At 33.1% G+C, this 27,101-nt stretch overlaps 1 protein-coding gene across 1 annotated transcript; it reads left to right on the plus strand.

The window, feature by feature from the left end:
* Positions 1 to 249: 249 nt before the first annotated feature.
* On the plus strand, positions 250 to 21,805 carry LOC105362550 (proton-coupled amino acid transporter 4). The gene is made up of 8 exons (XM_011500011.1): positions 250 to 436; positions 7,156 to 7,226; positions 9,873 to 9,962; positions 16,343 to 16,700; positions 18,737 to 19,012; positions 19,444 to 19,622; positions 19,747 to 19,916; positions 20,919 to 21,805. Exons 2-8 carry the CDS (start codon positions 7,165 to 7,167, stop codon positions 21,260 to 21,262), a joined length of 1,479 nt encoding a protein of 492 aa, XP_011498313.1. The 5' UTR covers positions 250 to 436; positions 7,156 to 7,164; the 3' UTR covers positions 21,263 to 21,805.
* Positions 21,806 to 27,101: the final 5,296 nt, after the last annotated feature.

Genomic DNA, 27,101 nt, shown 5'->3' on the forward strand with positions numbered 1-27,101 from the left:
CGCTGCCGCCGTCGCCGCTGCCGCCGCCGCTGCCGCCGCCGCCACTCCAATGGTGGTATATATTCCTGCCACCACCAAGCGGGGCCTGCCTAGTGTTCAGCGAGCCGGGCCCCAGCGACGCGAAGTCACCTCCGTGCCTTCCAAGTAAACGGACGCTAAGCGCGAAGACGGTACGTGGTTCGCGTGATCCTTTCCTCGTCGTCTACGTCGTCTACGTCGAACTCGTCCTCGTCCCATACTCTCCTCCCCAGCCGCTCGATCGCGGTTCCCACCCCCTCTCCTTCAAATCGATCTTCAACGCGCGAGTGTCTTACTTCGCCGACGGGTGGACGAAACCGCGCGAGTGCGATCCGGAGTTGTCGAGGATATGCCAGTGGTGGAGCCCCATTGAGGATCGTCCGCAGTCGAGTGCAATCATCGAGAAGAACGGCCCCCGGTAAGTTGAACTCGCTCTTCTCCGATTCCTGCCCTTCTTAGCCTTTGCCTCGGCCCTTCGGCCCCGCTCGTTGCCCAATCAACGAACCGCAGAATCGGGATCTCCGATAATTGTCATTGTTTATTTGATTTCGCGAGGCTCTCGCGCGCGCAAATTTATCGCTCGGTTATTTGCTACTGCAGTACAGCTTTCCCGACGATGTGCTGCTCTGCCTCGTAAGTTTTACGATTATGGTGCGCGACGAGCGACTACGATTGTTTTGCACTGGTACTTTTTGCGCGAGTGCGACAAATAAATGTGTCGCGCTTAATACGTCTTAAATTGTTTTCTAAGGACTTTGGCTAATCGGACGATTGGATAGGAAATAAAGTAAGAGAGAGAGAGAGAGAGAGAGAGAGAGAGAGAGACGCGAGTATATTATTCAAAGCTACGACATAGAAATAGGTAGTAAAGTGTAACACACTCGTAACCTTTATTTTCCTCTCTCTCTCTCTCTCTCTCTCTCTCTCTCTTTCACGTGTGTGTACGAATGCGCTAGATTGTTTCATAAACATAACTATCGACACCATCCATATCAACCTCCGCTGAATCACTTTCGAATCATTATCGTGTCTTCGTTGTCGTCGCTCGTTGCGACAAAGAAGCGTGAAATTCAAAGACTACGAGTCTTGGACGGGTGTCTGCTCGCCCCTAAATTCACGAACTCGAACACCAACGATCAATAAACGGCTCCGATACGACACTCGATCTATTTCTAAATGCATGTGTTCATAGCCGATGTTGTTTATTGTTTTTCCAATCATCCCGAACACGTAAGATCGTCGATAAACATTCGCACTGCTGAATTATTTCGAAAGATTTACGTGCACGCGATACGTGCTGCGGATAACCGAATGTCCCCAGCTCCGTACGTATATATTCATTATGTTTTGTTACTTTTGTTCGAATTGCCAAGCATGGTTGAACCACCAACTTGCCCAATCGTCGTAACCGCGAGATATTTATATGAATTCGAAAGGGTACATTTGGTGGGCTTACCGACCGACCTCGTCTCCGTCATCACCTCATTGTCATTGTCAATTTCGCCTCGGGCCATCTAAAACGGCCAAAGACGATTTATCAAACGGCGGACTCGCGAGCCATCAACAACCTTAAACTCTCCTCCGCTCGCTTTCTCGTGATTAATGCCACGGCATTTTCAAACAATTGCCCGCCACGGCATTTCCACGGCAACGCGCGACGTTACGGGTCGCTGCCGCTACCACCGCCGCTACGGACCGCCGCTACCACCGCCGCTACCATCGCCACTACCACTGCCCTCCTGCCCCCACAACCGCCCCTCGCCCGACCAACCAACCAACGCCATTTCCCATTGAAAGTTTCTCGGTGCAAGGCTGCGAGAAAGAAAGGCGCGCCGCATCCGCGAAAAGTTACCGCATCGGCCGGCTCGCGACATCTCATTATCTCGCCCGTGCCAACGAAAGTGCGCGCCTGCTTACCTCTCTCTCTCATCTCTCTCTCTCTATCTCTCTATCTCTCTATCTCTATCTCTATCTATCTCTCTATGTCTCTATATCTATCTATCGGTCTCTCTATTGATATTCTCGCAGCCGATCAGCGCGATCTGGAAAAATCAGAGTAACGAATCGCGACATCGGAGAATTTTCACCTCCGAGTGCGCCATGTTTGGTCGGGGCCGTGCCTATCTCTCTATGTCTCTATATCTATCTATCGGTCTCTCTATTGATATTCTCGCAGCCGATCAGCGCGATCTGGAAAAATCAGAGTAACGAATCGCGACATCGGAGAATTTTCACCTCCGAGTGCGCCATGTTTGGTCGGGGCCGTGCGTGCAAAAACGCTCGATATCAATCGCTTTAAGGCGGTGAAACACGCGCGATCTGGGTTGCGCTCCGGGAAGCCTCGCGCCGGATCCCCCGGACTTATCCATCTCCTACCACAATTCGTCTCTTGACTGAGCCGTTCACTGAGCCATCCTCGGCTAACCGAACTATTCCTCGGATTGCGAAATCCGAGTCGCGGGCTACGGAGGTGATACATCGGGTCGCGCTTTTTCCCCTCCGTTCAGCGCGTCCTGACGTAAGCCGCCTACGTTATCGAGGGTCTATACCGGATGGGAAGAGGAAATTCATCGGGTTCTGACATGAACGAGCGAGGACGCAGGTCGGTTGAAAAATTGAAACGGCACCGGTGCTGATAAATGCTTTCGATCCATTGGTATGCGTCACAACTGGGCGACTACCCGACTTTGGCAATAGGCTATGGGCGATGAATTTTAATTGCATTGCAAGATGACGACGTATAGCGTGCGTATAGCAGTCGATAATTTTAACGAAAATTCATGGGAAATAAGGCTTTAGCCGTTACGTTTCGGTACTTCAAGGCTACCGCTACCATTCGGTGTATTATCGACGATGAAACGTCGTCGTCGTCGTCTTCGTCGTCGTCGTCTTCGTCGTCGTCGCCGCTGCCTCCGCTGCCGCCGCCGCCTCATAGATCTAAGCGCGTAATTTGCGCTCAAACAGGTTAAATTTGCATTTTTGCATTGAGAAATGTAATCGCCGAAGAATGAAAGGAGACAGCGAAATTCTTAAAATCCTCGACAATCCAAACTTATCACGTACCGCATACTAGCTCGACGTTTAAAAAATAAATCATAATTTTATTCTCCTCGCGTGATACGCTAATTCCACGCGAGCAATTTAAATTCCTCTAACGCGTCATTTATATACATTTTAATGTTGATATCAGTCTAGTATCGTAACGAGTAATTCTCATAAAATGAAAGGTACGATCTGATTCTAAATTACGCGCTCTGTGTACAAACTTAATATGCAATTACATTTGTTGCGTAACATGTATTATGTGCAATAGTATTTTATTCTTTAAATGTCAAATTAATTAATAATAATGACGTCTTCTCGTGTAAAACAAAAAACAAAAAACAAAAAACAAAAAACAATAAAAAACCAAGGCAAGTGCCCATAAAACTTTCGATTATCAAGCGTTTACATATTTCTCTCTCTCGCTCGTTCTTTTCACTTTATCTTTCCTTATTATTTTTTGTTTTTTTGTTTTTTTTTTTTGTTTTTTTGTTTTTTTTTTGTTTTTTTGTTTTTTGTTTTTGTTTTTTTGGAGGCTTTTTCTTGTTTCAGTAAATAGCAATGACTGGCCAAGCATTTCTATTATCTCCCGATATTTAAATGGCACTTTCGAAGAAAACACTCGTAGAAAGTTACGCTGTTTTTTCAAGCGAATATCACTTGAATTTACAGACGGTGTTACTATTCCGATATGCTTACACTCGCCATTATAGGTCCTTTTTTTTCTTTTTTTTTTTTCTTTCTTTTTTCTTTCTTTCTTGTATAATAGTATATAGTTTGTAAAGCAGCAATTTTTTGCCATGAACGTCGTTGTTCATTAAAAGACAATTTAATTATTTGCATAGCGTTGGAATTTCGCTGTTGTAGAATGAGCACGCGATATTGGAACTCGGCTTTGGAACGGCAGCGATTGCGCGAACGCAATTCACTTTCATCGCGCATCCGCGAAGCCAAAGAGGCTGAAAAATCGCCAAACAGACGCTAAGGGTGGCACAGTCCCTCTCCTCCATTATCCTTCGCCATTCCCGCGTGCCTTCTATCGCAGTCTTATGGCGCAGTCGTCTCGGTCTTGAGAGACTCGACAACGAGAGAAAGCTGCTGCCTCTCCAGATCCCCCCCCCCCCCCCCCCCCCCCCCCCCCCCCCCCCCCCCCCCCCCCCCCCCCCACTTGCTAAAACAATCAAACGGCTCGGGCACGTGGCGCGGCGCGCACGCACGCAACATTTCAACGCCGTCGCGCTAATGGCACGCGTTATACTTTCGATGGAATGCTAATTCCGCGCGGCTGCCATTGACGAATACCATTGACGAATTAGCCAACGACGTCTCGCCCGCGGGCATTCGCTCGAGTGGAGATGGAAAGCAATCGCGTTACGTCAGTGGATAAGCTCGTAAAGATGAGCCGCTCCAAGCTGTGGCGGATATGCGATTTTTGTAACCGCTAGGTTGCTTCTCGCGTGTATCCTCTCGCGAAAAGCTGCCGCTTACGATTACGTAAATGGGCGTGCGAGCGAGGGGACCTTCGGCTTATCGGAATAACAAAATTTTACTTGTCGTTTGAGAGCTCGCGCGCGCGTGATCGCTGCGCACTCATCCACGAGCTCGAATTATTTCTCCTCCGTCGCGTGCGCCAACGGACAAAAAAATGGAACATCTGCGCAAAAAAGGCTTCCACGCCTCGAGCTCCCATCCATTCTCATGCTAAATCAATGGAAACGAGGAGGGGCGATTATCCAGCGGTTCGCTTCTTTTCGGAGTTATGTGTTGTGGCCCATGGGCGGGCAAGATACTCGACTCGCTTCGACTCTGGGCAAACTTATGCAATCCCTGTGGAACGTAAAGTAACGAGAGCGGCGAATCTCTCAAATAGAGGCGCCATTGAGCGATGGGTGCGTTCATAAATTATCGTGCCCATCAAACGGCATTAAGTCGCACGCCAACGATGCCTCTCTTTCTCTCTTTCTCTCTCTCTCTCTCTCTCTCTCTCTCTCTCTCTCTCTCGTTCTCTCTGTCGAGTTCTTCAAAGGGTTTCGTGATTGGAAAAAAAGAGCGATTGATTGGTTAACAGCTGGGATTTTAAGATACGCGGGGATATCCTTATCTTTGATGATTACGTAGGCAAAGAGAGCAATTCATTCATAAGCATTAGAAATGCTCGTTTATTCGTTTATTTAATTCTGCGTATTATTAATGCACGTTACGTTGATAGGGAATTAGTGAGATAATATGCTAAAGAGTAGTTAATATGTTTTACTAATTAAGCAAAGAATGAAAGAAGAAAAATTTCATTCTCATTGCCATATAATAATAGCGAAGTAGTAGTAGTAGTAGTAGTAGTAGTAGTAGTAGTAGTAGTAGTAGTAGTACTAGTGTCGACATACCATGATTTTCGCAAAATCAATTTCGGCCCGACGAATATTTTTTCCTTAATCGTATCACTCTCTTACCTCGCTAATTAATTGCCAAATCGACTTTGTTAAGAGCGCGCTTGGAGAGCGAATTTTTGAAACAATTATCCCTATTATGTAATCGGCAATAAATTAATCGAATAAAGCGACAATGAAAGTATCGGATAAGTGCCGAGATACGGACAGATGCCGAGTATCGACGCTTGTTAATCGTTGTGTAACCTCGTGTTTATTATCTGTTTCGTTAAATTCCGTAATCGATCATTCTTTATTAAATAAAATATCAAATTATCACTTATTCCATTTGTATTTTATCTGGATGAAAAAGTGTTATATTTGTTGCAACGTAGAATGTTTCAAATTTAAGATTAAAATTTATAAATACGGCATCAACTCCTGTTCATAAGATGTTGAAACACTCCTTTTTCTTTTTATTCGTTTATTTCTTTCTTTATTTATCAATTATATATTTTCATTTGTCAATATAGAAGATTCGAGGGAATGAATATACTCGACAGATAATTACTTCAATCGCATTGTTGTTGTCATAATCATGTAGCGCGTCGCAGCTACAAATTCTTACATTTCGTTTAAATTGTAAAATTCATGTACTTGCGCGTATAATTCCATATTAGCTAAAATTTTAAATTGAATCGTTTCTCATTAAAGCTTATTCACTGTGTGTTATCATTACCAAGTATATTATCCAAAAATGCGAAATTCTTTTCCCAGATTAAAAATACGGAATTAGTTATGTATTAACGCTTAAGGATGTATGTTAATTGTTAAATGGATATTGCGAGTAACCTTAAATAATTGGAATAGGAAGGAAATAGAAATAGAATACGAAAATACGCACAACTCTAGCGAATGTCGCTTTTCATGATTAATTAAAAGTAAAAATAAACATTAAAGCAGTCATTTTTGTTTATTTATTTATAGCTAATCAATCTTACTTTAATGCATAGCTATAATGAGTCGGTGCACGTTATTCTTTTTTTTCTTCTTAATGTATGCTTTTAAGTTTCATAAATCCTTTCAAACGCTTATCTCACAAATACAGACCAAACATGACTTATGCCAGCGAATTTTTAATTTACATTAACACTAACATCACACGATAGATTTTTCCAATTTTATTACCTTGTTCTTGGGCTCGTGAAACTTTTCAACCCGAAACATCGAGTTTTTTAAACATTCAATCTCACATTGTTTGTATTAAAAATTCTCCGGCTATAGGTATACATTGTACACAAGTTGGGTAAGATAAATATAGATAAAAAAAAAAAAAAAAAAAAAAAAAAAAAAAAAAAAAAAAAAAAAAGAAGCAATAGTTTACTCTTTACGTTTGCGTAACGCGTTACTAATAATGAAAATTATGTAAGCACTCGTTAATGTTTTCTTATTAGTAATCATGACAAACCTATTAGTCAATATTAAATGAAAATAATCTTAATATATGAAATTCTGCATGCCACCTTTGTCCATTGACCTACACTTTTACCACGATTATAAATATAATTTAGAATTGACTTAGTGATAAACAATTTAGGTAATTACACATTTACTTTTGTAAATGTAAATTTAATTTACCACCTCGAGTAGCAAAATTAATTCCATTAACTTATTTTTTTGTTGAGAAACGTATTTTTAAAACTTATCAAGGAAAAAACATTTCTTATTCTAGATTACCAAAATGGGTAAGAAGGAGGAAGTAAACGAAGTACCAGGAGAGCAAATGAAGGACTTTAGTAGCACGTAAGTATCCTTGTATTAAAGTGGCGGTAATCGTAAACTATTCAATGTCTAATATATTACCGGAAATAAGATAAACCAGATCGATAATTCGACGAGCCAATTGTTCTCTATTGAAATTGTGGTTCGTATACTTATAAAAAGTAGTGCTTTAATTACATCTATAAAAACTACAAATTTATTTAAGAAAAGAACCTTACGAATGGCTTGTAATAATTTATCTTTTCATTAGTATAATTCAAATTGAGATGACTTTTATTGATTTTGTACAATCGCGATAAGATGTGGAAGTAGTTTAAATTATGTTAACAAATACAAATTATACGGATTACATTTATAAGCATACAACGTAATAAGGCAATATTTTTTTATTGATTCATCATTATCATCATATATGTGTATATATATATATATATATATATATATATATATAATTTAATTATTTCGTCGTAGAGGTAAAATTCATCAATCTTAATAATAAATAAAATAAGTGTTTAAGGAAGGGTAAAAGGAATGGTTTGTGCATGTAAACGTCTTTTATATTAACCATATTTCAAACACGAAACTTGATAAATGATTGATTATAACAAACATAAGTGGCAATGACTCGAATAATAAGCAGGTAAATAAGAAAAGGAGTAGGTGAGAGTAAAGACCTCGTTTTTAAAGTAATGCATGCTATTTTTGTATGACGTGTTGATAAGAAAAGGCAAATATATGATAAAAAAAATTTAAAGGAATGTGCATTGCATACTGAAGAATTGAAGAATTGAAGAACTGAAGAATACTCGAACGTCACAGAAATTCATGTCTATAATTAATGAGATCATAGCAGATTTTGCATGATTATGATAATAAAGAAACAACCTTTATGGATCCAAGTATTTCTATATAAAATTCTTTTATCTTTTGTAAATATAATATAGCCTTTGCATCGCTGTTTAAATTTTAAATTCTTATGAGATTTTGATTTTCAATATGTCATTTGTTCATTTTTCTTTTATGTAATTAGATTACGTTTGAGTTAATTGTCAAAAAATTTTAACAAAACTTGCTTAACAGTTCTATTTAAATTATTCAATTATTAGCGATCTATTTCGAAATTGAAACAAAAAAATTTTTTTTTCTCATAAATATATATAAATATTATTTACATCTCATTCATGGTAGTAACTATTTATATTTACAGACAAAGGGTAATATTTTGTTTAATTATAATATTCGTATTGTAACGCATAATGATTATTAAAAGCGCGATTAATTATAACGTATAAACAATATAATGAAAAGTTATTTAAGTAAGTAATAATCAAAGTACATTATCGTAAACGAAGATAGATTAAATCATCTTTTTAATAGTTCACTTTATTTTATTATCTTGTCAATGCTGCGATTGTTTATTATCTAAATCAACATCCTTCACCAACATAACGATACAACATAAGAGCTAATGGAAACATAAAATCAAAACTAATTACATAATTAACGAATTTAAATGAACAAAATTATAGGATAAATTCATTCGTTGAAATATTTTGAGCAAATTTTTTCCTTTTTTTATACGTTAGTTTAACTGGCTTTTGTATGTGTTTTTTTTGTTTTTTTTTTCTTCCTTTATTTTAATCTAGATGAAGTGCTTATCTTAATAGACAATTTAAAATTATTATTTTCAAATTTTAGAAATTTTAACGACAATAACAAACTTCATGATTTTACCGAAAACTGCGTTTAATATTTTATTAAAGAAATAATGATTCTAATTATTTTAAAAATCCTATCAAATTAAAAACAAAAAGAAAGGGAAAAAAATACAATAATTCGGAATAATTTCATCTTGGTATATTTTTATATTTTGTAAATAATATAAAATGCAATAATAAATAAGAACTTCTTTGTGTAACACTTAATTCGTCCAACCTTTTCTTAATAATATAATATAATAAAATAATTATTTACATCGTTGTTGTTTTCACAATGAATAGTAATATATTTTGAAGGCTTTATAAATGTGTTTTGTTATATATAGGACAAATAGTTATTATAAGTTAATAATAATTATGACGTATTATCGAGAATTGATGAAAAATTCTTTTATTAAAGTAATAATATTTTGTAATGTCATTCAAAGTGTCTTGATTACTTTTATATTATAAATGGCTATTTCCATTAAATGGTGAAAAATTTAACAATTATGCGACATTAAACATAATAATACGCGAAAATTTATATGTAGCGTATTCGTAATAAATAATTATGATCGAATGTTAACATTTTATATAAAACTCAGTACAATTCATAAAGGATAAAATATTATAATGTAAGCAATTACTTACTGAGTTGTTTGTAATTTGATCGTTGATGAATAATATTATATCCCATACGTTTATTGCATAATAATTTTAACAGTTTTGCGGTGAATTGTCAACTACATATTGTTAACCGACTGTAGTCGCGTTTTATTTCTACTTTTTTCTTATTTCTTTTTTTTTTTTTTTTTTTTTTTTTTTTTTTTTTTTTTTGTTTTTTTTTTTTGTTTTTTTTTTGGTTTTTATGGAACAGACAAGCTGATGTCATTATCTGTCAAAAATATTTGCAAATAAATTAGATGAAAATAGAATGCAAATTATAAAAAGTTATTTTCCTTTTCAGAACAAAAATCGCACCTGCTATTGGTCACTACCATGAAAAAGATGAATTGTACGATCCTTTTGATCACAGAGACAAGAAGCACGCAACTTCGTAAGTTCATAATTACATATTTTTAATACAACAAAATGCTTATATGATTTTGGCATTTTTTAAAGCAGCAAGTTTCAGTTAATTTTACGACTATTAGGTTAGCTTGAAGAGTCTAATTACCAAGTTGTAAGTAATATAACGAAACGTAATTATTTCTTCGTATCAACGCATTCTTTCCACAAAAAGGCATTCGTCAATTTTAATATTAGAATCAAATTGTTTACGATCAATTATAATAATTGTTGCGAGCATTAATGATTTAATAATTGTAAATTTATAGACGAGCACGTTTAATAATGCCTATGTATTATCATAAAAATAGTTCGCGATAGGTGTAAGTAAAATATTAAATAACATTCGACATTTAAACAGAAGCAGTAGGTCAAAGCTGTAATTTGTACGTGTACGTGTGTAGTTGTCATTAAACAGTATAAAGAACAAAAGGAATAAATAAATAAATAAAATACCGAGCGATAATTGTAAAAAAGAAAAAAGTAAAGGAAAAAAAACGATTATGTATGTTTAACAATTGTAGGTGAAAAGAGTCGGAGAATAAGTATTGATACGGAGAGGAATATAATAAAGTTTCGCGTGAATGTAATGGCGAAGACGTGCCCATTTGAGTGGCACAGCGTCGTCCTCATAAATTTCTGAATTAGAAAGTGAAAAGTCCTCGAAATCGAATAAAATCCAACGGCTCGCTCGTGTCGTCTTTGTCGTCGTAATTGTCGTAGCTGGCATTCACGCAGCATCGACGGTAAGCAATATCGTTATTACAAGAATCGAGCTTTTCGGTCAAAGCCAGGAATATTCAGCGGCTCTAGAAATCTTGAAAATCGAATGCACCGCTCGATCGCCCCGAGGCTCAACCTCTTCAATGGAATAATAGACAATCGGATGTGCGGGGAGCAGGAGCGTCACGATGTCCGCGACCTCAATACACGCACGGCGTCGCTCACATATTTCCGTTATGCGCCAGTTGTCGCGCCCAGCCGCGAAATGAGTATAAAATATCTTGGAAATCGCGGATAAAGGCCGTGGGGAAAACGGCGATGACTGTGACGCCGTAACGTCGATCGAGCAGCGAATCGGCTGTCCGCGAAGTTTGTCTGCGAGTTTTTTTCCATCGCGATTAGGCGACTTTAGACGTATTTTACGGAAATTAGACGGTGTTTCTGGTTTTCTTCATCTTCTTCTTCTTCTTCTTCTTCTTCTTCTGCTTCTTCTTCTTCTTGCGTTGCTGTTGCTGTTGCTGTTGTTGTTGTTGTTGTTGTTGTTGTCGTCGTTGTCGTTGTCGTCGTTGTCGTTGTCGTCGTTGTCGTTGTCGTCGTTGTCGTTGTCGTCGTTGTCGTTGTCGTCGTTGTCGTTGTCGTCGTTGTCGTTGTCGTCGTTGTCGTTGTCGTCGTTGTCGTTGTCGTTGTCGTCGTCGTCTTCGTCGTCGTCGTCTTCGTCGTCGTCGTCTTCGTCGTCGTCGATTTCTTTTTCTGGCGCACGGCTATCTAAGCCGGGGATAATAACAAAGCGAAACGCTTGAAAGCGTGAATTGTTGTAAAGGTTCGACGAGATACGCGACGATTCGTTGCGGAGTATAAATTATTTTTTATTCCACTTCGATTTGCTTTATTTTCGCATAGGGTGTCTTTCTCATCTCTTTTTCTCCTTTTATTCTTATTTTGCCGAGTCATTTTGCCATTATGGGCGCGCAGAAGAAATTTAAACGAGTTGAATTATAATTGCAGGATAATTTTTTTATCACGCTTGAAGCACTTTCCCTTGTGAAGTGATTAATATTATGTAATGAAATTTCGTTTGTAACGAAGTTGAATCACAACCAGTGTATAGATTGAAATAAACGAAACGCAAGTATTATATCGTTATTTCAATTAATTATCCAAATTGGCCTATATATCGTACATTTTTTCGTTTTTTTTTTGTTTTTCAATAAGCCTACTAGATTTTTTTTGTATTATATAAGTTTAATTGCATATTCTCGATAAAATATCGAGTGTGCGACAAGTATAACCTCGTTATAATGTCGTTTTCACCAAAATTACACAGTTTAAGCTAATTTACATATTATGATAATATACACCGCATCCTGTTCGCTTTGACGTTTGTTTCCTTATAAATAGACGGGGTAGTATTTATTAAGAATCGAGATTGTTTATGTAAATGGCAATCAAAAGCTAAATTGCCATTAATTTTACAAAGAACATTAATATCGAGCGTCTTGCCAGCTTTAATGAGCCTTTAAACGGCAATCTCAAGCCTGCCCCCATATAAAAATTGTCCTCTCCGCCCAGTTCCCGATCTCATTCCCTCCCCCCGTCCCGCCCCTACCCGAGGCGAGAGAACTCGCGTTAAAATGTGTCTTCGGCGCGACCATTGGCTCGATCGGGCCGTGAAAGGCTCGTTAGAAAATAAAGCAGCACTTTTCGCTTCGTTTATCGCACGTTTGCGCTCCCATACATACACATGTCGGACAATTGGCGTAACGAGGCGCGCTTGCGCACAGCAAACAACGAGATCACGTTTCGCCGCGTTTTTAAAAGAGTGGCTCCTCTCGCAAGGCCTTCCAAGTGTGCCAGGTGTGGTGGCGTCGTCGATTAAGCTCTCTCCGCCAACTTTTGATCCTCCTCCTCTGTCAGCCCCACCCCTATCCCCCTCCCACCACCCCTCAACCCCCCCCCCCCCCCATTACACACACACGCACACGCACGCACGCAACTGTAATGCCCCGCGGCATGAATCCCATGGAGTGACGGGCTCGGAAAACGACGACGAACCTTCGAGCGAACAGACCCGCGCCGCGGGACCTCTCACCTACGTCCTGTATCGGGATCAAGGTCGCTCCTTTAAATCCCCTCGCTCGCGTTCGTCATTGCGCGTTGTTAGCTCATCGACTCGAGAAGTGTCTGGCCGATGAAAAGGGCTCTCGGGAAAATAATCGGCTCCCGCTAATTTAACTATTATTCACGTCTTAAGCGCTACGAATGGCGCTGCATTGAAATTCAATGGATAAGGAAGCTCTTTAATTAAAAAGTAAAAAATAATAAATAAACAATAACAATAACAATAATAATAATAATAATAATAATAATAATAATAACAACAACAACAACAACAACAACAACAACAACAATAATAACTATGATGATGATGATGATAATAATAATAATAATAGTAATAATAATAAAAGCTGAAGCCCGACGATTTGAATAGAAAGTTTGTAAGAGCCCCGGCGAAGATTAAAATGTAATAAACACGTTTGCATTGTATTGTTGGGTCGATGGTTCGGGTGGGTGAAAATAAGTTTCGGATAATGGCTCAAAGTCCAGTCAAGTTTTAATTATTATTTCCAACATACGGTTGCAGCTCACTTCCCCCATTCGTCCAAATTAAAACTTTTCTTCGTTACTTACTTTGTAAGACAGCGAGGTCGACTTTTTCTTTAATTCCCCCCCCCCCCTCTCTCTCTGTCTCTCTCTGTCTCTCTCTGTCTCTCTCTCTCTCTGTCTCTCTCTCTCTCTCTCGCGCGCGCGCTTTATTAGCTAAGTTCAGACCGAAAATTCGAATAGCAAGGATTTTAACGAAGAAATTTCGTCCCTTTCTTCATAATTTAGTTACTTACTTTTGAACAATTTTCAATTTAAAAAAGAATTTCGGTCTTAACCGTTTGTACATAAATTGATGTTAAATCGTCATAATTGGCACTTATCGATGACCATTATAGATATTCACTTTCAGCTTTATCATTCATTATCGATATCAATGCTTTGTGTTATCCGATATTTTTTCATAACTGATAATTCATTATTACTATAAATGATAATATTATTTTTAATGGTAACACTATTTCTCTCATTTATTTGATAAATCCGATTTCGTTTGTCTTGTGACTTTGCTAAATAATTTGCTTAAAAAAAAAAAAAAGAAAAAAGAAAGACTTCTCGTCAAAGCAATAAGTAATCAACTAAATTTTAAGCATATCTTGCAAAATTATGATTTCTAAGATGAAAAATATTGTCTAGCGATGGCACCATTATTTGTTTAAGAATTTAACACTTTTAGTAACTTGTGTTATGAAAAATTAAATTAATTTAGATGATATATAATGTCAAAAGCAATAAAATGGAAAAGTTAATTAATTTTTTTTCTTGTAAACATTGCAGTACTTTTCCTTAACAAAATCAGATTCTTATTTCAAATGTAAATCATAAAATAACTATATGCTATAATATTATTTCATTATCGTTATATTATCGTTAAATTTAATTCAATTTATTCCATATATCAATTAATTTTCTTTTTATTATGTAAAATATTTATTATAAACAAATTTAGAAAAAAAGTAATTCCACTAATAAATTGCATTTACAATCTTATAATTATTATGACGTTAGAATTATTATAAAGTTCATGAGATTCATAAAGAAACATTTTAACTAAACACATCTTAATAAATACATTTTTCATTGAATATTCGAAATCGTAAATTATTTTTAATAATATCGCGGATGTATTTAAAATTCATACAAGCAAAATTTTTACATTCAACTAACGTGCGTTTCTCTCATCTAAATAATGATTAGAAAATATTTAATGATTATTATGTTAATAAGCATGTGAAATTGTTCGTTGAACGTTTAAGTCGCTTAAAATTTTGTAAAATATTTATTTAATAAGTATCTCTCATTCCTTTTGTGATTTAAACTAAAACGTATGGATCATTTTTCAAAATTATATACGAATTATGTTGCTCAAACACGTATAAATTAAGTTTACTTAGAAACATAATGTCTATATCGAAAAATTAAAAATCTAAAATAATCGCAGAAATTTTTATCCACTTATTTTCGTTTGACTTAGAAAAATAAAAAGTAAATATGATGTTGATAACCGATTATATTATCAGATACAAAATAATTAATTTTCTTGAAGTAAATTATTCTAGCTCGTGACCGTCGGCTAGTGAAGTATATTATTACTAACAAAAATAGTTAATTGATTTATAAAAAGTAATCATATATATTTCATCAAATGACTACAATTAATGAAACGTTGCTTCCCGTCTATTTAATCAATATTTAATCTTCTATCATTGTCAATGCTATTGTTTTCTCTTCAGATATTTGATAATGCATTGAAGAATAATGATTTAATATTCGTAGACATACGGCATAATAAACAATCGTGTTATATTTAAGAGTTAATGAAGTGCTCGTGCGACTTCACGTGTTCTTTACCTTTGCGCAATCTCATAAGAAGTATTGGTAATAAAGAATTTGTAATATCAGATATTGACTGATGGCTGTATTTAATTCGAAAGTATCTGATTGCCTTATCTGATGAAATAAATTGGTACATATCTATATTGGAGAGATACAGCGTTGTAATTAAAATATGTCTTTGAAAAATATATTATTCAATCATTTTCAATTTTGATGTAATAGTTTAAATGTTATTAAAAAAAAGGTATATCGGTCTTGCGGTGCTATGCTACATTACAACAAATTAATGGTACATTTAAATTAACTGTTTTGTTGTTGTCAAAAGACAATGTCAACGATTGTCAACGATTGTCAACGATTAGCTTCACGGTAATTACATCCCGCCGTATTACGAATATACACTCGAAGACAATTGTTCTCGTGAACAGGCAATTTTTTAAACAATTGCTCGAGTACAAATACGTACTTTGATGGGGGATTATTATGAATGTCGGAACGTCATTCAACGAGACGTTGAGTTCATCGGATACTTTTAACTTCAAACTCTTGAAAACTCTAGGCCACGTTAGATTGTATTACTAGGGACATAGTTGGCATATTGAAAGGCCAATAAATTAAAATTAACCCAGGATCAATAATCCCTTAATAAATAAGACTTAATAATCGTTTCAAATGCCTCAAATGTCAGGCTAGCATTTTATTTAAATATTTCAACTGGTTGGCATGAAATGTCCGTAGCTTGTATATCTAAACAAATTTTAATGGCCCTAAAGTCGCTAATAAAAGCCCCGTATTAATAGAAATGTGAAAATCATCGTTTACGGATGATGTCATTGGAAATCGGGTGCCGACCCGAAGAATTTAACGCGAGCAAAAAGATCGCCGGGCACGCTCCAAGCTCTAAATTCAATAAAAAAAAAAAAAAAAAAATAAATAAATAAATAAATAAATAAATAAGAAAAAAATCTCTTGCTCGTATCACCTCGGCTGCCTTATTGATTTGCAAATGCTCATCAGCCGCGGTGAACTACGCTCTCTTACTACAGCGAATCCCACTGTAATTCGCCAATGTCGCTCAAGACCTAAGATTAGTCGATAGTCGTGCCTAAAGCGCGCAATTCAAGGCTCGCGATCCCCTCGTTTTTGCAGAGACGCAGGCTCGGCGACGCACCTCATCAAGTCGTCCCTGGGCACTGGTATCCTGGCAATGCCGAGCGCCATTAAAAACGGCGGCCTCATCGTCGGCGGCATCGGCACCGTCCTCATCGGCATACTCTGCTCCCACTGCGTGCACATCCTCGTCAAGTCCTCCCACGTCCTTTGTCGTAGGACGAAGACGCCCCAGATGACGTACGCGGAGACGGCGGCCGCGGCCTTCGAGTGCGGCCCCAAGCCTCTAAGGGGATACGCCAACTTCGCCAGGAACATCGTCAATGGGGCGCTGTGCGCGACGTACGTGGGCGGCTCCTGCGTTTACATCGTCTTCATAGCCAACGGAATAAAACAGGTAGCCACTTTGGCTTCGATTACGCCCATTACTCGCTATAATAGCCGCTGCTTTAATGAAAAGAAGGAGGACACGCGAACCGCATTATTATTGTTGCTATTGTTGCTATTGACTTTGGCTGCGTTGGCAGCTCTGTTGAAGCGCGAGAATAAAGAAATCGGTGAAGAGTGATAGAACGGCGATTAAAATTTGCATACATAATTAAGTGATTTGACCGCCCGTTAACGGCAATAAGGGCAACAACAGGGAAAAAATATATATATATATATATATATATATAAAACTCATTTTGCTCTTCTGAGATTATGAGCAATCAACTACATACACAGCTTATAATTAATTTTATATTTATGAAAATTCGTGAAAACACTCGTGTATATTACCAATTGCGTAGATAAAATTTCACTATCGAGTTCCATGTTGATTTACATGTACATTTGCAATTTGCAATTAAATCAGACAACATTTCCCGCTGTTTTATTTAATAATATCGACTTTAAAGAAGCCTCGTTGTTAATTAATAATATTCATAAAAATTCATTTAACTGTTTAGAGAAATAATTTTCGATTAGTTTCATCGTCTGAACGCGACAGTTTTCGAATAGTTAAAACAAAATAAACAAAGTGAAAAAATAAATAATCTTATGCTAATTTTCATTTGCATATATGTGAATTAATAAAAAAAAATACTTCGTTATTTTTTTTTTTTAATACTTTTATTAATTCTGATAAATAAATAAGTATTAAAAGTATGGCTATACTACTGTGTATATTTATCATCGAAGCTATTAAATGAGCCTTTTGACATTTATTATTCGATAAGATAGACATCTAAATGTTTTAAACATATAAAAATTGAAGTACATATGACAGCCGAAAAAGAAAAAAAAATAATTAGAGGGAAGTACAAGGAAAGTTTTCAATAAAATTTGCTATATACTTTTTATTACTAATAATGACGCGGCAAAAAGGATCTAATTTACATAAACTTAGATGTATAAGAAAGCATTAAAATATCTTTTATCTCTTTTTTTTTTCTTTTATCTTATCTTATACTTTTAAAAATGCATTTAAACTGAATAATTAGCATTGAAACTAAAGTAGCGAGCACATGCCTTTGAGAACACATGTCCAATGTTCTATTTTAACAACATTATGCAATTCTTCGGATATTCGAACATTTTTTTCCTACAAATATCGTTACCCAATGTATTAAGACAAGAGAATTTTAATCAATAATTTCATACGTATCTTTGAATAATGCACACAAACGTATTTTACTTTATTTCATTAAAACAGCAACAGAGAAAAAAATAAATAAAGAAAGAATGAAGAAAAGTGTCGTTATAAAAAGTCACCTATAAATAACAAATTTAATGCGAAGATTTTATAGTAATAAAAAATAATAGAGTTTAGTTGCTTCGAGGTTCTATGAATATTTAAATTTCATAATGGCGATTGTGACGATGCGGCGTGGAATAATATATTTATTTATTTATTATTTTTTTTTTCATCTTCCGAAGGCCTCGCGCTTACCACTTACAAATGCACCATATCCTTACATTTTCGAGATCATAATGAACAATTTCATTAAACTAATTTATAACACTTCACATAAATTACAATGTAAATGATAATCGCGAAGTATAGAGAGAGAGAGAGAGAGAGAGAGAGAGAGAGAGGCTAGCCGCATCCGTGACATAGGGAAATTGATTTTCAAATATGTATTTATCTTATTGAACGAGCATATTGAACAAACGTGACGTAAGAACGACTTTAAGGAAAAGAAAATAATAACAATTGACCAAATTATTATTATTAATTAATTAATTAATTTGTTAATTTGTTAATTTGTTAATTTGTTTATTTATTTATTTGTTTATTTGTTTATTTGTTTATTTGTTTATTTGTTTATTTATTTATTCGTTTATTCGTTTATTCGTTTATTCGTTTATTTGTTTATTGTTGTTGTTGTTGTTATTATTATTAAATTACGAAATTCATTAAATTCATTAATGCTTTTCATTTGTTTATAGCTGGGAGATTATTACAGTGGTATTGACATTCCAGTGCGCACGTACATGCTTTGTCTGATTCCGGCAGTAGTCCTTCTCGGGCAAATTCGTCATCTGAAGATCCTCGTGCCTTTTTCGGTCATAGCCAACATGAGCTTGACGGTCGGATTCGCCATTACGCTCTACTACATATTTAGCGATATCCAGCCGTTGGAAAATATTCATTACGTATCAACTTGGGCTCAGATGCCCAAATTCTTTGCGACCGTAATATTCGCAATTGAAGGCATTGGCACTGTAAGTCTCTAAGCTCCGACATTTTTCCTACGAATAACCAAATAATCCACCAACTCGCACACAATACTCCCGTGCTCAATTAAAATGCCAATTAAAATGTTCCCTCGTTCGCTTTGTAATTGTCTTGTTTATTATAGGATGCGATTGGCCGTAAGATTCTCGGAAAAGTAAAAAATAACGTAACATCGCTTATTAATATTAATCGTTGGATCTGCTGGAATATTATATTCATTTCAAATATTTATTCGTTGTATCTTCGATTGTAATGTTATGCCTTCAGGGGCTTATTTTTGTTAATCGCTCGTTTGTAAATAAAATCAAGCTGAAGTCTCGAATACCCTCTTAACGTAATAAATGCACCATAATTTTCACGGATCACGCGAACATTAACGATTAGCCTCCTAAACGCGCATATTTATTATAAATTGCAGGTGATGCCCATTGAAAACAGTATGGCAAATCCAAATCATTTTATCGGCTGTCCTAGTGTTCTTAATATTTCCATGACCGTTGTCATCTCGCTCTACACAATGATGGGAGTATTCGGCTACTTGAGCTTCGGGGAGTTAGCCAAAGGCAGTATTACGTTTAACCTTCCCACTGATGAGATGTAAGTATGATTCGCTAAATTGCTAAACTAAGCTAAAATCATGATAAATCATCGCGGATAGATGATTATTATCTGGGACAACGATCACGAATAATAAACAGTGTATATTATTCGTGTGTTTAAGCCTTGGGCAGATTGTCAAGATCTTGATTGCACTCGCCATTATCTTGACTTATGGATTGCAATATTTTGTGCCGTTGGAGATTATTTGGAGCTCCATTAAACACAAATTCAGCCATAAGTGGGAAGTTTTTGGGGAGACCATCATGAGGATTCTTATGGTTCTTCTTACTGGTAATGGGCATTTTTTATTATACAATACGTTTCGTAATGATCGACCTTTCGTTATGCGAATATATTCCCTGATCTTATCGACTGTAAATTTCTATTTCGTAAGTAGTGGAATAATTGAAAAGTGACTCATGACTTTGTATTTTATATTGCTCGTGATTGATTCCTCGCTGTGAAGTTGAAGTAAGTACTTTGAAGCGACAATTGGAAATAATTGAATTGATATTGTATCGTGTGTATAATGGAATTTATGCTTGGGACAATATTAATTGAACGTAATATTTCATCGTTTCAATATTGGTATAATTTGAAGATGTAATCGCTTGTTGTTATAAGGCACATACGAATATTCCCCCATGAATAATAGTCTTATTAAATTCCCGTTTCAACCCTCAATCTCTCTCTCTCTCTCTCTCTCTCTCTCTCTCTCTCTCTCTCTCTCTCTCTCTCTATCTATCTATCTATCTATCTATTTAATCGAAACTTTTTGACTTTCGAGCACTTTGAATTTTATGAAAATCTATCTAAGTTACACATCGCCATTTATTTTAAAAATCATTTGTAAATATCGTGCCTTCTTGCTCTCCGTACTTATCGATAGTGCAAAAAGTATTATAATGCAACGATAATAAATAAAAATCAGAGTACAAATCAGCTTTATCAATAGGTAGATCTAAATTTTAATTTTGAATTTCATTATAAAATCGGCATCGCTCCCATCGACACACATCTTATAAATTCGATTGTTCACGTTGAGATTGCATCTTGACGAATAGCCAATATAATTGAATCGTCCCTTTAATCTCTGTGCAAAAAAAAAAAAAAAAAAAAAAAAAAAAAAAAAAAAAAAAAATAAAAATAATAATAATAATAATAATAATAATAATAATAATAAACGTAATAAATAAATAAATAAAAAGATCAATGACGTGTTTCTGTGACTATTGAGATAATAAATTATTTTCAGGCTAATATAATGTGTATATGTTATGTGTTGAATTCCAGTGAGCGTGGCTATGCTGGTACCCGACCTGGAGCCCTTCATATCCTTAGTCGGAGCCATATTCTTCTCTTTCCTCGGCATATTTATTCCAGCCGTTGTCGAGACAGTTTCCTGCTGGGAATGCCATCTCGGTGTGGGCAAGTGGAGGCTGTGGAAAAATAGCTTCCTGATGCTGATGGCGCTGTGCGCCCTCGTTTCTGGCACCTGGATTTCAGTATTAGACATCATTGCGCTTTATGACAATGATGCGAGTCCGTCGGGCATTGGTGCTTTGAACGTCACTACCGAGTCGATTTTGACGACGACGCTGAGCCTCGTCAATAGCACCGCGACCTTACGAAATTAGATTTGTTATTAATAATTCGGAATGTACTGCCAGTGTAGGTTTAAATTTAACAAACGAGAGATATTGTGGCTGGGACGTTCTCGAATTTTGTTTGACTTGTAAATAATGTACTTTTTGGGGATCATAAGAATGGGTCAACGAACAAATGTATTAAACGTGAAATATTTAATATTAATTGTGTTTTGAAATCTATTGGAAGCACTTCGGGAAAGTGATAAAGAACAGATCTCGACATCACTTAAATCATTATATCATAAGTCTTAGCGCGAGCGTCAAGTTAACATAACAGCATAACGATGAAAGCGCCATTATCGCATCACGAGCATTTATCATTTCTTAATAATTTTTGTGTAATTTATTGAATAATTTTAGATTTATACGTGCTTAAGAAAATTATTTATTTACTGAGCAGAATTTACTCTATCTATTATGACGATTGTCAGACAACTAACTGTTAGATAATCGACAACATTGAAATTCACTATAACCAATAACAACAACAACAACAACAACAACAACAACAACAACAACAACAATAACAATAATAACGATAACAACAACAACAACAATAATAACGATAACAAATAAATAATAAATAATAATATGCCTTCCTAATGCTGAAATATTATTTATTTAAATTATGCATAATTATTCCAAGTTTTTCATACGACCATTGATATTTAAACTTTATGTTGACATGAATAACTATAAATGCAAGAAGTATTCATGACAGTAAAGTAAAGCTATGGTAAAATCTATAAAACAACTAATGAATTTAATCGTTTTCTTGATTGCTCGTATCGAAATATCAAGTAAATGTTATTACAATTGTAGCTGACTTATTAACATTCAGAAGCTTTAGCGAGTAGATTTTTTCAGATTTATAATTTGTACTTTTTTTTTTGTTTTTGTTTTTTGCTTTTTACATATTTTTTATTGTAATTATTAGTGCGCCGCAATATCATATATTGCATTTTCATTGTATTCATATAATGAAGACGTTTAAAACGTCGGCTTCTTAAATCTTTAAACTATCAAAAACATATAATCTTTGAATGAAGTTATATATAAGAGAATCAAAATAACGAATGGATTATGTTAATTGAAATGACTGTAAAATCATGATTTTCTGTTCTTTCCTGAGGCAATTATATCGAATTCAATGCTAATCGAATGTCGAAAGCGTTGAAAATTAATGTATGCGATGCAGGGATCTAGAAAATATTCGATATAATAGTTATCTCGACATCCGTCTTTTGTCTGCGCACAACAATTTTCTTTTGATGTTAATTACACACTCGAGCATTGCTTTTATATAAGGTAACTTTTATAGATATAATTAACATTTGTCGAAATTGCTTTTTAGGTTTACATAAAACCGAGATTAAAATAATGAGTATAGAAAAAAGTTAAACGATGTGATAAAGCAGGTTTTTATCTAAGATGCAAGGATTTATTTAACCTATGTTTTTATAAGCTATTTTGTAAATATATAATTGGCAAAAGTATTGCTAATTAGATATAACGTAAATATAAATTTTCGATAACAATGTCATAATATTATACGCCCGTTAAGATTCGTTTGTATAGTTTTAACTAATTAATAGTTGAATGTCTCTTTACTCGAAATTTTTATAAATAACTTACATGTACATGTTGTATAATGATGTTGTATTGTTAAGAAATAATTAATATATAAACATCGCAATGTTGTTTTACAGACTCTACTTATTCCGTAAACAAAAATATTAAAAAATATAAAAAGCAAAATACGTTACCACTTATTGCTCATAAATTCATGTTCTTATATAATAGATTAGTAATGAAAGGCAATTAAAATAAATTGAAAAGATTAAATAGTTTGATGATTCAAATCCATAAGTATTTTAAAATTAAGCTCCTACTAAATTAAGCTACTACTACTACTACTACTACTACTACTATAAAAACGTATAAAGTACTATAACGGTAATGACCGACTAATATTAATAATAATTAATCATATTAATTGTCATCGTTACCATCATCGTTACTTTATACTAACAGATCGCAATAATACCAAATAAATTTATACTGATTCCGTATCCAAATCATGATACAAGATTAAATTAGAATTCAAAAACAATTAATGTATTTGAATATGCATAAGTAATGAATATATTTTAAAATTTGGTAAAAATAAATTTTCCTTTGAACACGTTATAAATATCTCAATAAATAAACGATAGCTTAGAAACATTATAAACTTAACCTTTAAGAGTAATTAATTTTTTATTTGTAATCTAAAGATTTCAATGCCTTATGAAATCTCAAGAATTCTATTTATTGCATAAAAATGTAATTATGCAATTTAAATAATAAAAATTGAATGAAATATTTGAGGGAACAATAGATAATTATACTCTTTGTATTTTATAAAGTTTTTAATTTTTTTATATAAATAAAATTCATATTTTCGTAATAAATAGTTTTGTTCGTCTACACTACTACGACATATTATAATAAATAAAAATGTTTGATGTCAAACAAAAGCGTCTTTTTGAGCTGAAAGACATTGAATAATTATACAAAAGTTTTATCATTTAACTTACTTTATGTTTAAAGCATCAATATTTAAATCTGAAAACCATTTTCACGAATTAGAAACTACTATTTAACGAATTTTATGCTATTTTTCTATGTAGATATTTTATTTCGGATATATTTATTATGTAGTTTTTTTTTAATTCTATTTATAAAAAAAAAGTATTTCATCAAAAGTTTTAGCCATGTCTTATTGATAATAACAATAGTGACGAATTTGGAAATATGAGGAAAAATAAATTAATTGTCCTTACACACAATTCAGTGAATTAACGATTATTCTTACTTTATCGTTTTATGCATTGACCAATAAAAATTATGTATTGACATTATGTACATTATGTAATGACCATAAAAAATTTCTTGATATATGGCAAACGTATTATTTAATAGTAGATATTTACAGTATTCAAGCGCATGTTAATGGCAAAGTTTCGTTTATAGTATATAAAATTCACTTAAAAAATATCTATTGTTGTTGTTGTTGTTGTTGTTGCTGTTTTAGATATTATATATATATATATATATATATATATATATATATATACACTAACCCAAGAACTGGGAAATGTAAAACAGGATTCTATAATGTCCAAAATCTTTAAAATGCTTTTTTCGAATACAAATTTTATTCATCGTATTAATACAACTACTTTAGATAAAGTAAAATAAAATTTATGTCTTTTTTAACATTATAATTAGCAAGTATATATACTCGCTAAAATGAACATATATTGAATTTTTTTGTTTAGTAAAATTAAAACAATTAAAATATTAAATTAAAAAAAACACTTTAAAATTCTTGATTATGATAAATCTATTTTATTCTTTTCTTTCTTGAATTTATGCCTCGAATTCAAAATATCCTGAATTTGCCCTTCAACATTTAATTGTCCGTTCAAGCAAAAAAAAAAAAATTAATTTTTCTCAAAACTTCTACATTCGTAAGGAATTTATGATAATTAAACAATTAATATTTATTATCAATAATCTATTCTTATTTAATTATTATAATATTATCTTATTAATTTTAATTGTTTTAATTTGTACTGACATATAAAGAATCAAGGAAAAAATTGTTTTCTTTTTATGTACATATTTTGCGAAATTTAGGAAGTACAATCAATTGTTGATATCTAATATTTTCGATTAAACAAATTAAAAAGCGAGAATAAATACTTTTAGAAAGATATAATAAAAATAACATATTTTTTAATAAAAATAACATACATTTTTTTTAATTAATTAAACTCTTAATTAATTTCATCAATTATATTATTTTGGAAAATTTATTTCGTATTACAACTTTGGAACAAACATTGTCTTATAAATTTTAAAATAAACTTTTATATAAAATATGAAGTAAATGATAGAACTAATTCTGTACAAGATCATCCGTAAATATGAATTTTATTAAATTAAACTAGTTGAGAAGAAATACAATTATTCAATAAGCATTTTACAATTATAAATAAATAAAATATACAATTTAATTACACTTTATGTACAAAAAAATATTACTTTCACTTTCTTTTCTTTTTTTTTTGACCCCTGATGTATTTCAATATTCGTATTTATACATCCAAAAAACATGTGAAAAGTAGTTAAATGCTTTTAGCGATTTAATTAACTATAATACTGGATATTGTTATGTAAGTTAAATATATCAATATATACATTTATATATTGTTTTTTGTTTTTGTTTTTTGTTTTTTAATTTACATTAAATAATTTAAGATAATTGTTCTACTTTATCGACTATAGAAATGTTCTGGTTTATAAGATAAATAAATATCATATGTGGATAAAAGTTATGTTAATAAATCTTATGATCGTCATAATTATCGTCGTTATTAATATCATCGTTGTCGTTCTCAAAATATAGGTTGTATTAATACGTACTAGTATGTCCAAATTGTTCCAGAAATAAAAAAAAGCCATTAATTTATTTCAATTGTTTTTATCTACTTAAACCATAGATATGGATAAAGTATTAATGTTGTTTTTTTTTTTTTTTTTTTTTTTTTTTTTTTTGTAATTATTCATATGTCATGTCAATCTCAAAGTACGAATTCATTGAATATTTTTGTTATTGTAGAACTATTTAAATTGTAAAAGTACTTGTTCCAGCTCCTTTAAAATCTCCCGCGCATTGCAATTACATCACACAAAAACAAGTAAATTCTTCATTCCGCCTGGAATCACAAAGAATGTGAAACATTAGTGTGCATGTGAAATTTATTATGAGCTCACGATTAGTTATAATTTATACTCCAACCGCAGATTATAAAACTTTAACTTACTCCTTAAAAACGATTTATAGGAATAATAATAAATAATAAGAAACAATAATAATAATAATAATAATAAACATGTCAATCTTTAACATTCAAATGTTTTAATAAAATAGGCAAAAAGAATGTATTCGTGATAAAAGTAAGTTTTTAAAATACCGTAAAAAGTAAGTGAAATTGATAAGCATTTATTATTTAAATAAATTGTTATGTAAAAGTAATTTCGAAAAATGGCGTTGTCACTATATTGATAAAATTTTTTTTTTATGATTAATTTAAATATCTTATAAAATTATTTGGAAAAAAAAATACATTTTTTAATATGTAAATTTCTTTTATTACTTAAAGAAAATTAATAAAAAAATTTTATTATTTATTTTCTTTTTATATAATGGTTTGGTTATATATTGCTTAGTGCATTAATAGATAAGAATAAAATTAATTCAATTTAACTGAATCATAATGATATTAATTTTCTAAGAATTTGATAATTAAAGAAAGAATATTTTTCAATAAATAGTTTCATATGTAACGTAATTAATAAACTATCCAATTATTTATAGTTAATTTTAATATGATAAATGCTTGTAATTATTAACAAATAGTATACACCATAAAGAATACAAAAATTAAATAAAATTATTTCAAATTTTACTATAATATAACTAATAACTGTACTGTGTATTGGAGGAAAATTTTTTAATTTGTTAATAATGTTTAAAATGTAGCTTATCAAATGGATTACTAATAATATCATTTAAACATTTTATTAATAAATCTAATTGAATTAGTCGAGAAGTATTATCTTATTTTATATTAAAGATTTTACATTCAAAATAACCTATGATTTTATTTTAGTGTAAAATTAATATTGTAATTTTTTTTTAATAATAAAGTCAAATATTTAAAAAAAAAAAAGCTATTGTTTAAAATTAAAATTATTGAAGTATAAGGGATTCAAT

The sequence above is a fragment of the Ceratosolen solmsi genome, unplaced genomic scaffold, assembly GCF_000503995.2.
Source record: "Ceratosolen solmsi marchali unplaced genomic scaffold, CerSol_1.0 scaffold41, whole genome shotgun sequence".
Classification (NCBI taxonomy): Eukaryota; Metazoa; Arthropoda; class Insecta; order Hymenoptera; family Agaonidae; genus Ceratosolen; species Ceratosolen solmsi.

Coding starts and splice junctions, on each gene's coding strand:
- LOC105362550 (XM_011500011.1), top strand. CDS start 7,165: ATGGGTAAGAAGGAGGAAGTAAACGAAGTACCAGGAGAGCAAATGAAG. Junction 19,013..19,443: donor CAATTGAAGGCATTGGCACT/GTAAGTCTCTAA, acceptor TATAAATTGCAG/GTGATGCCCATTGAAAACAG. Junction 19,917..20,918: donor TCTTATGGTTCTTCTTACTG/GTAATGGGCATT, acceptor GTTGAATTCCAG/TGAGCGTGGCTATGCTGGTA.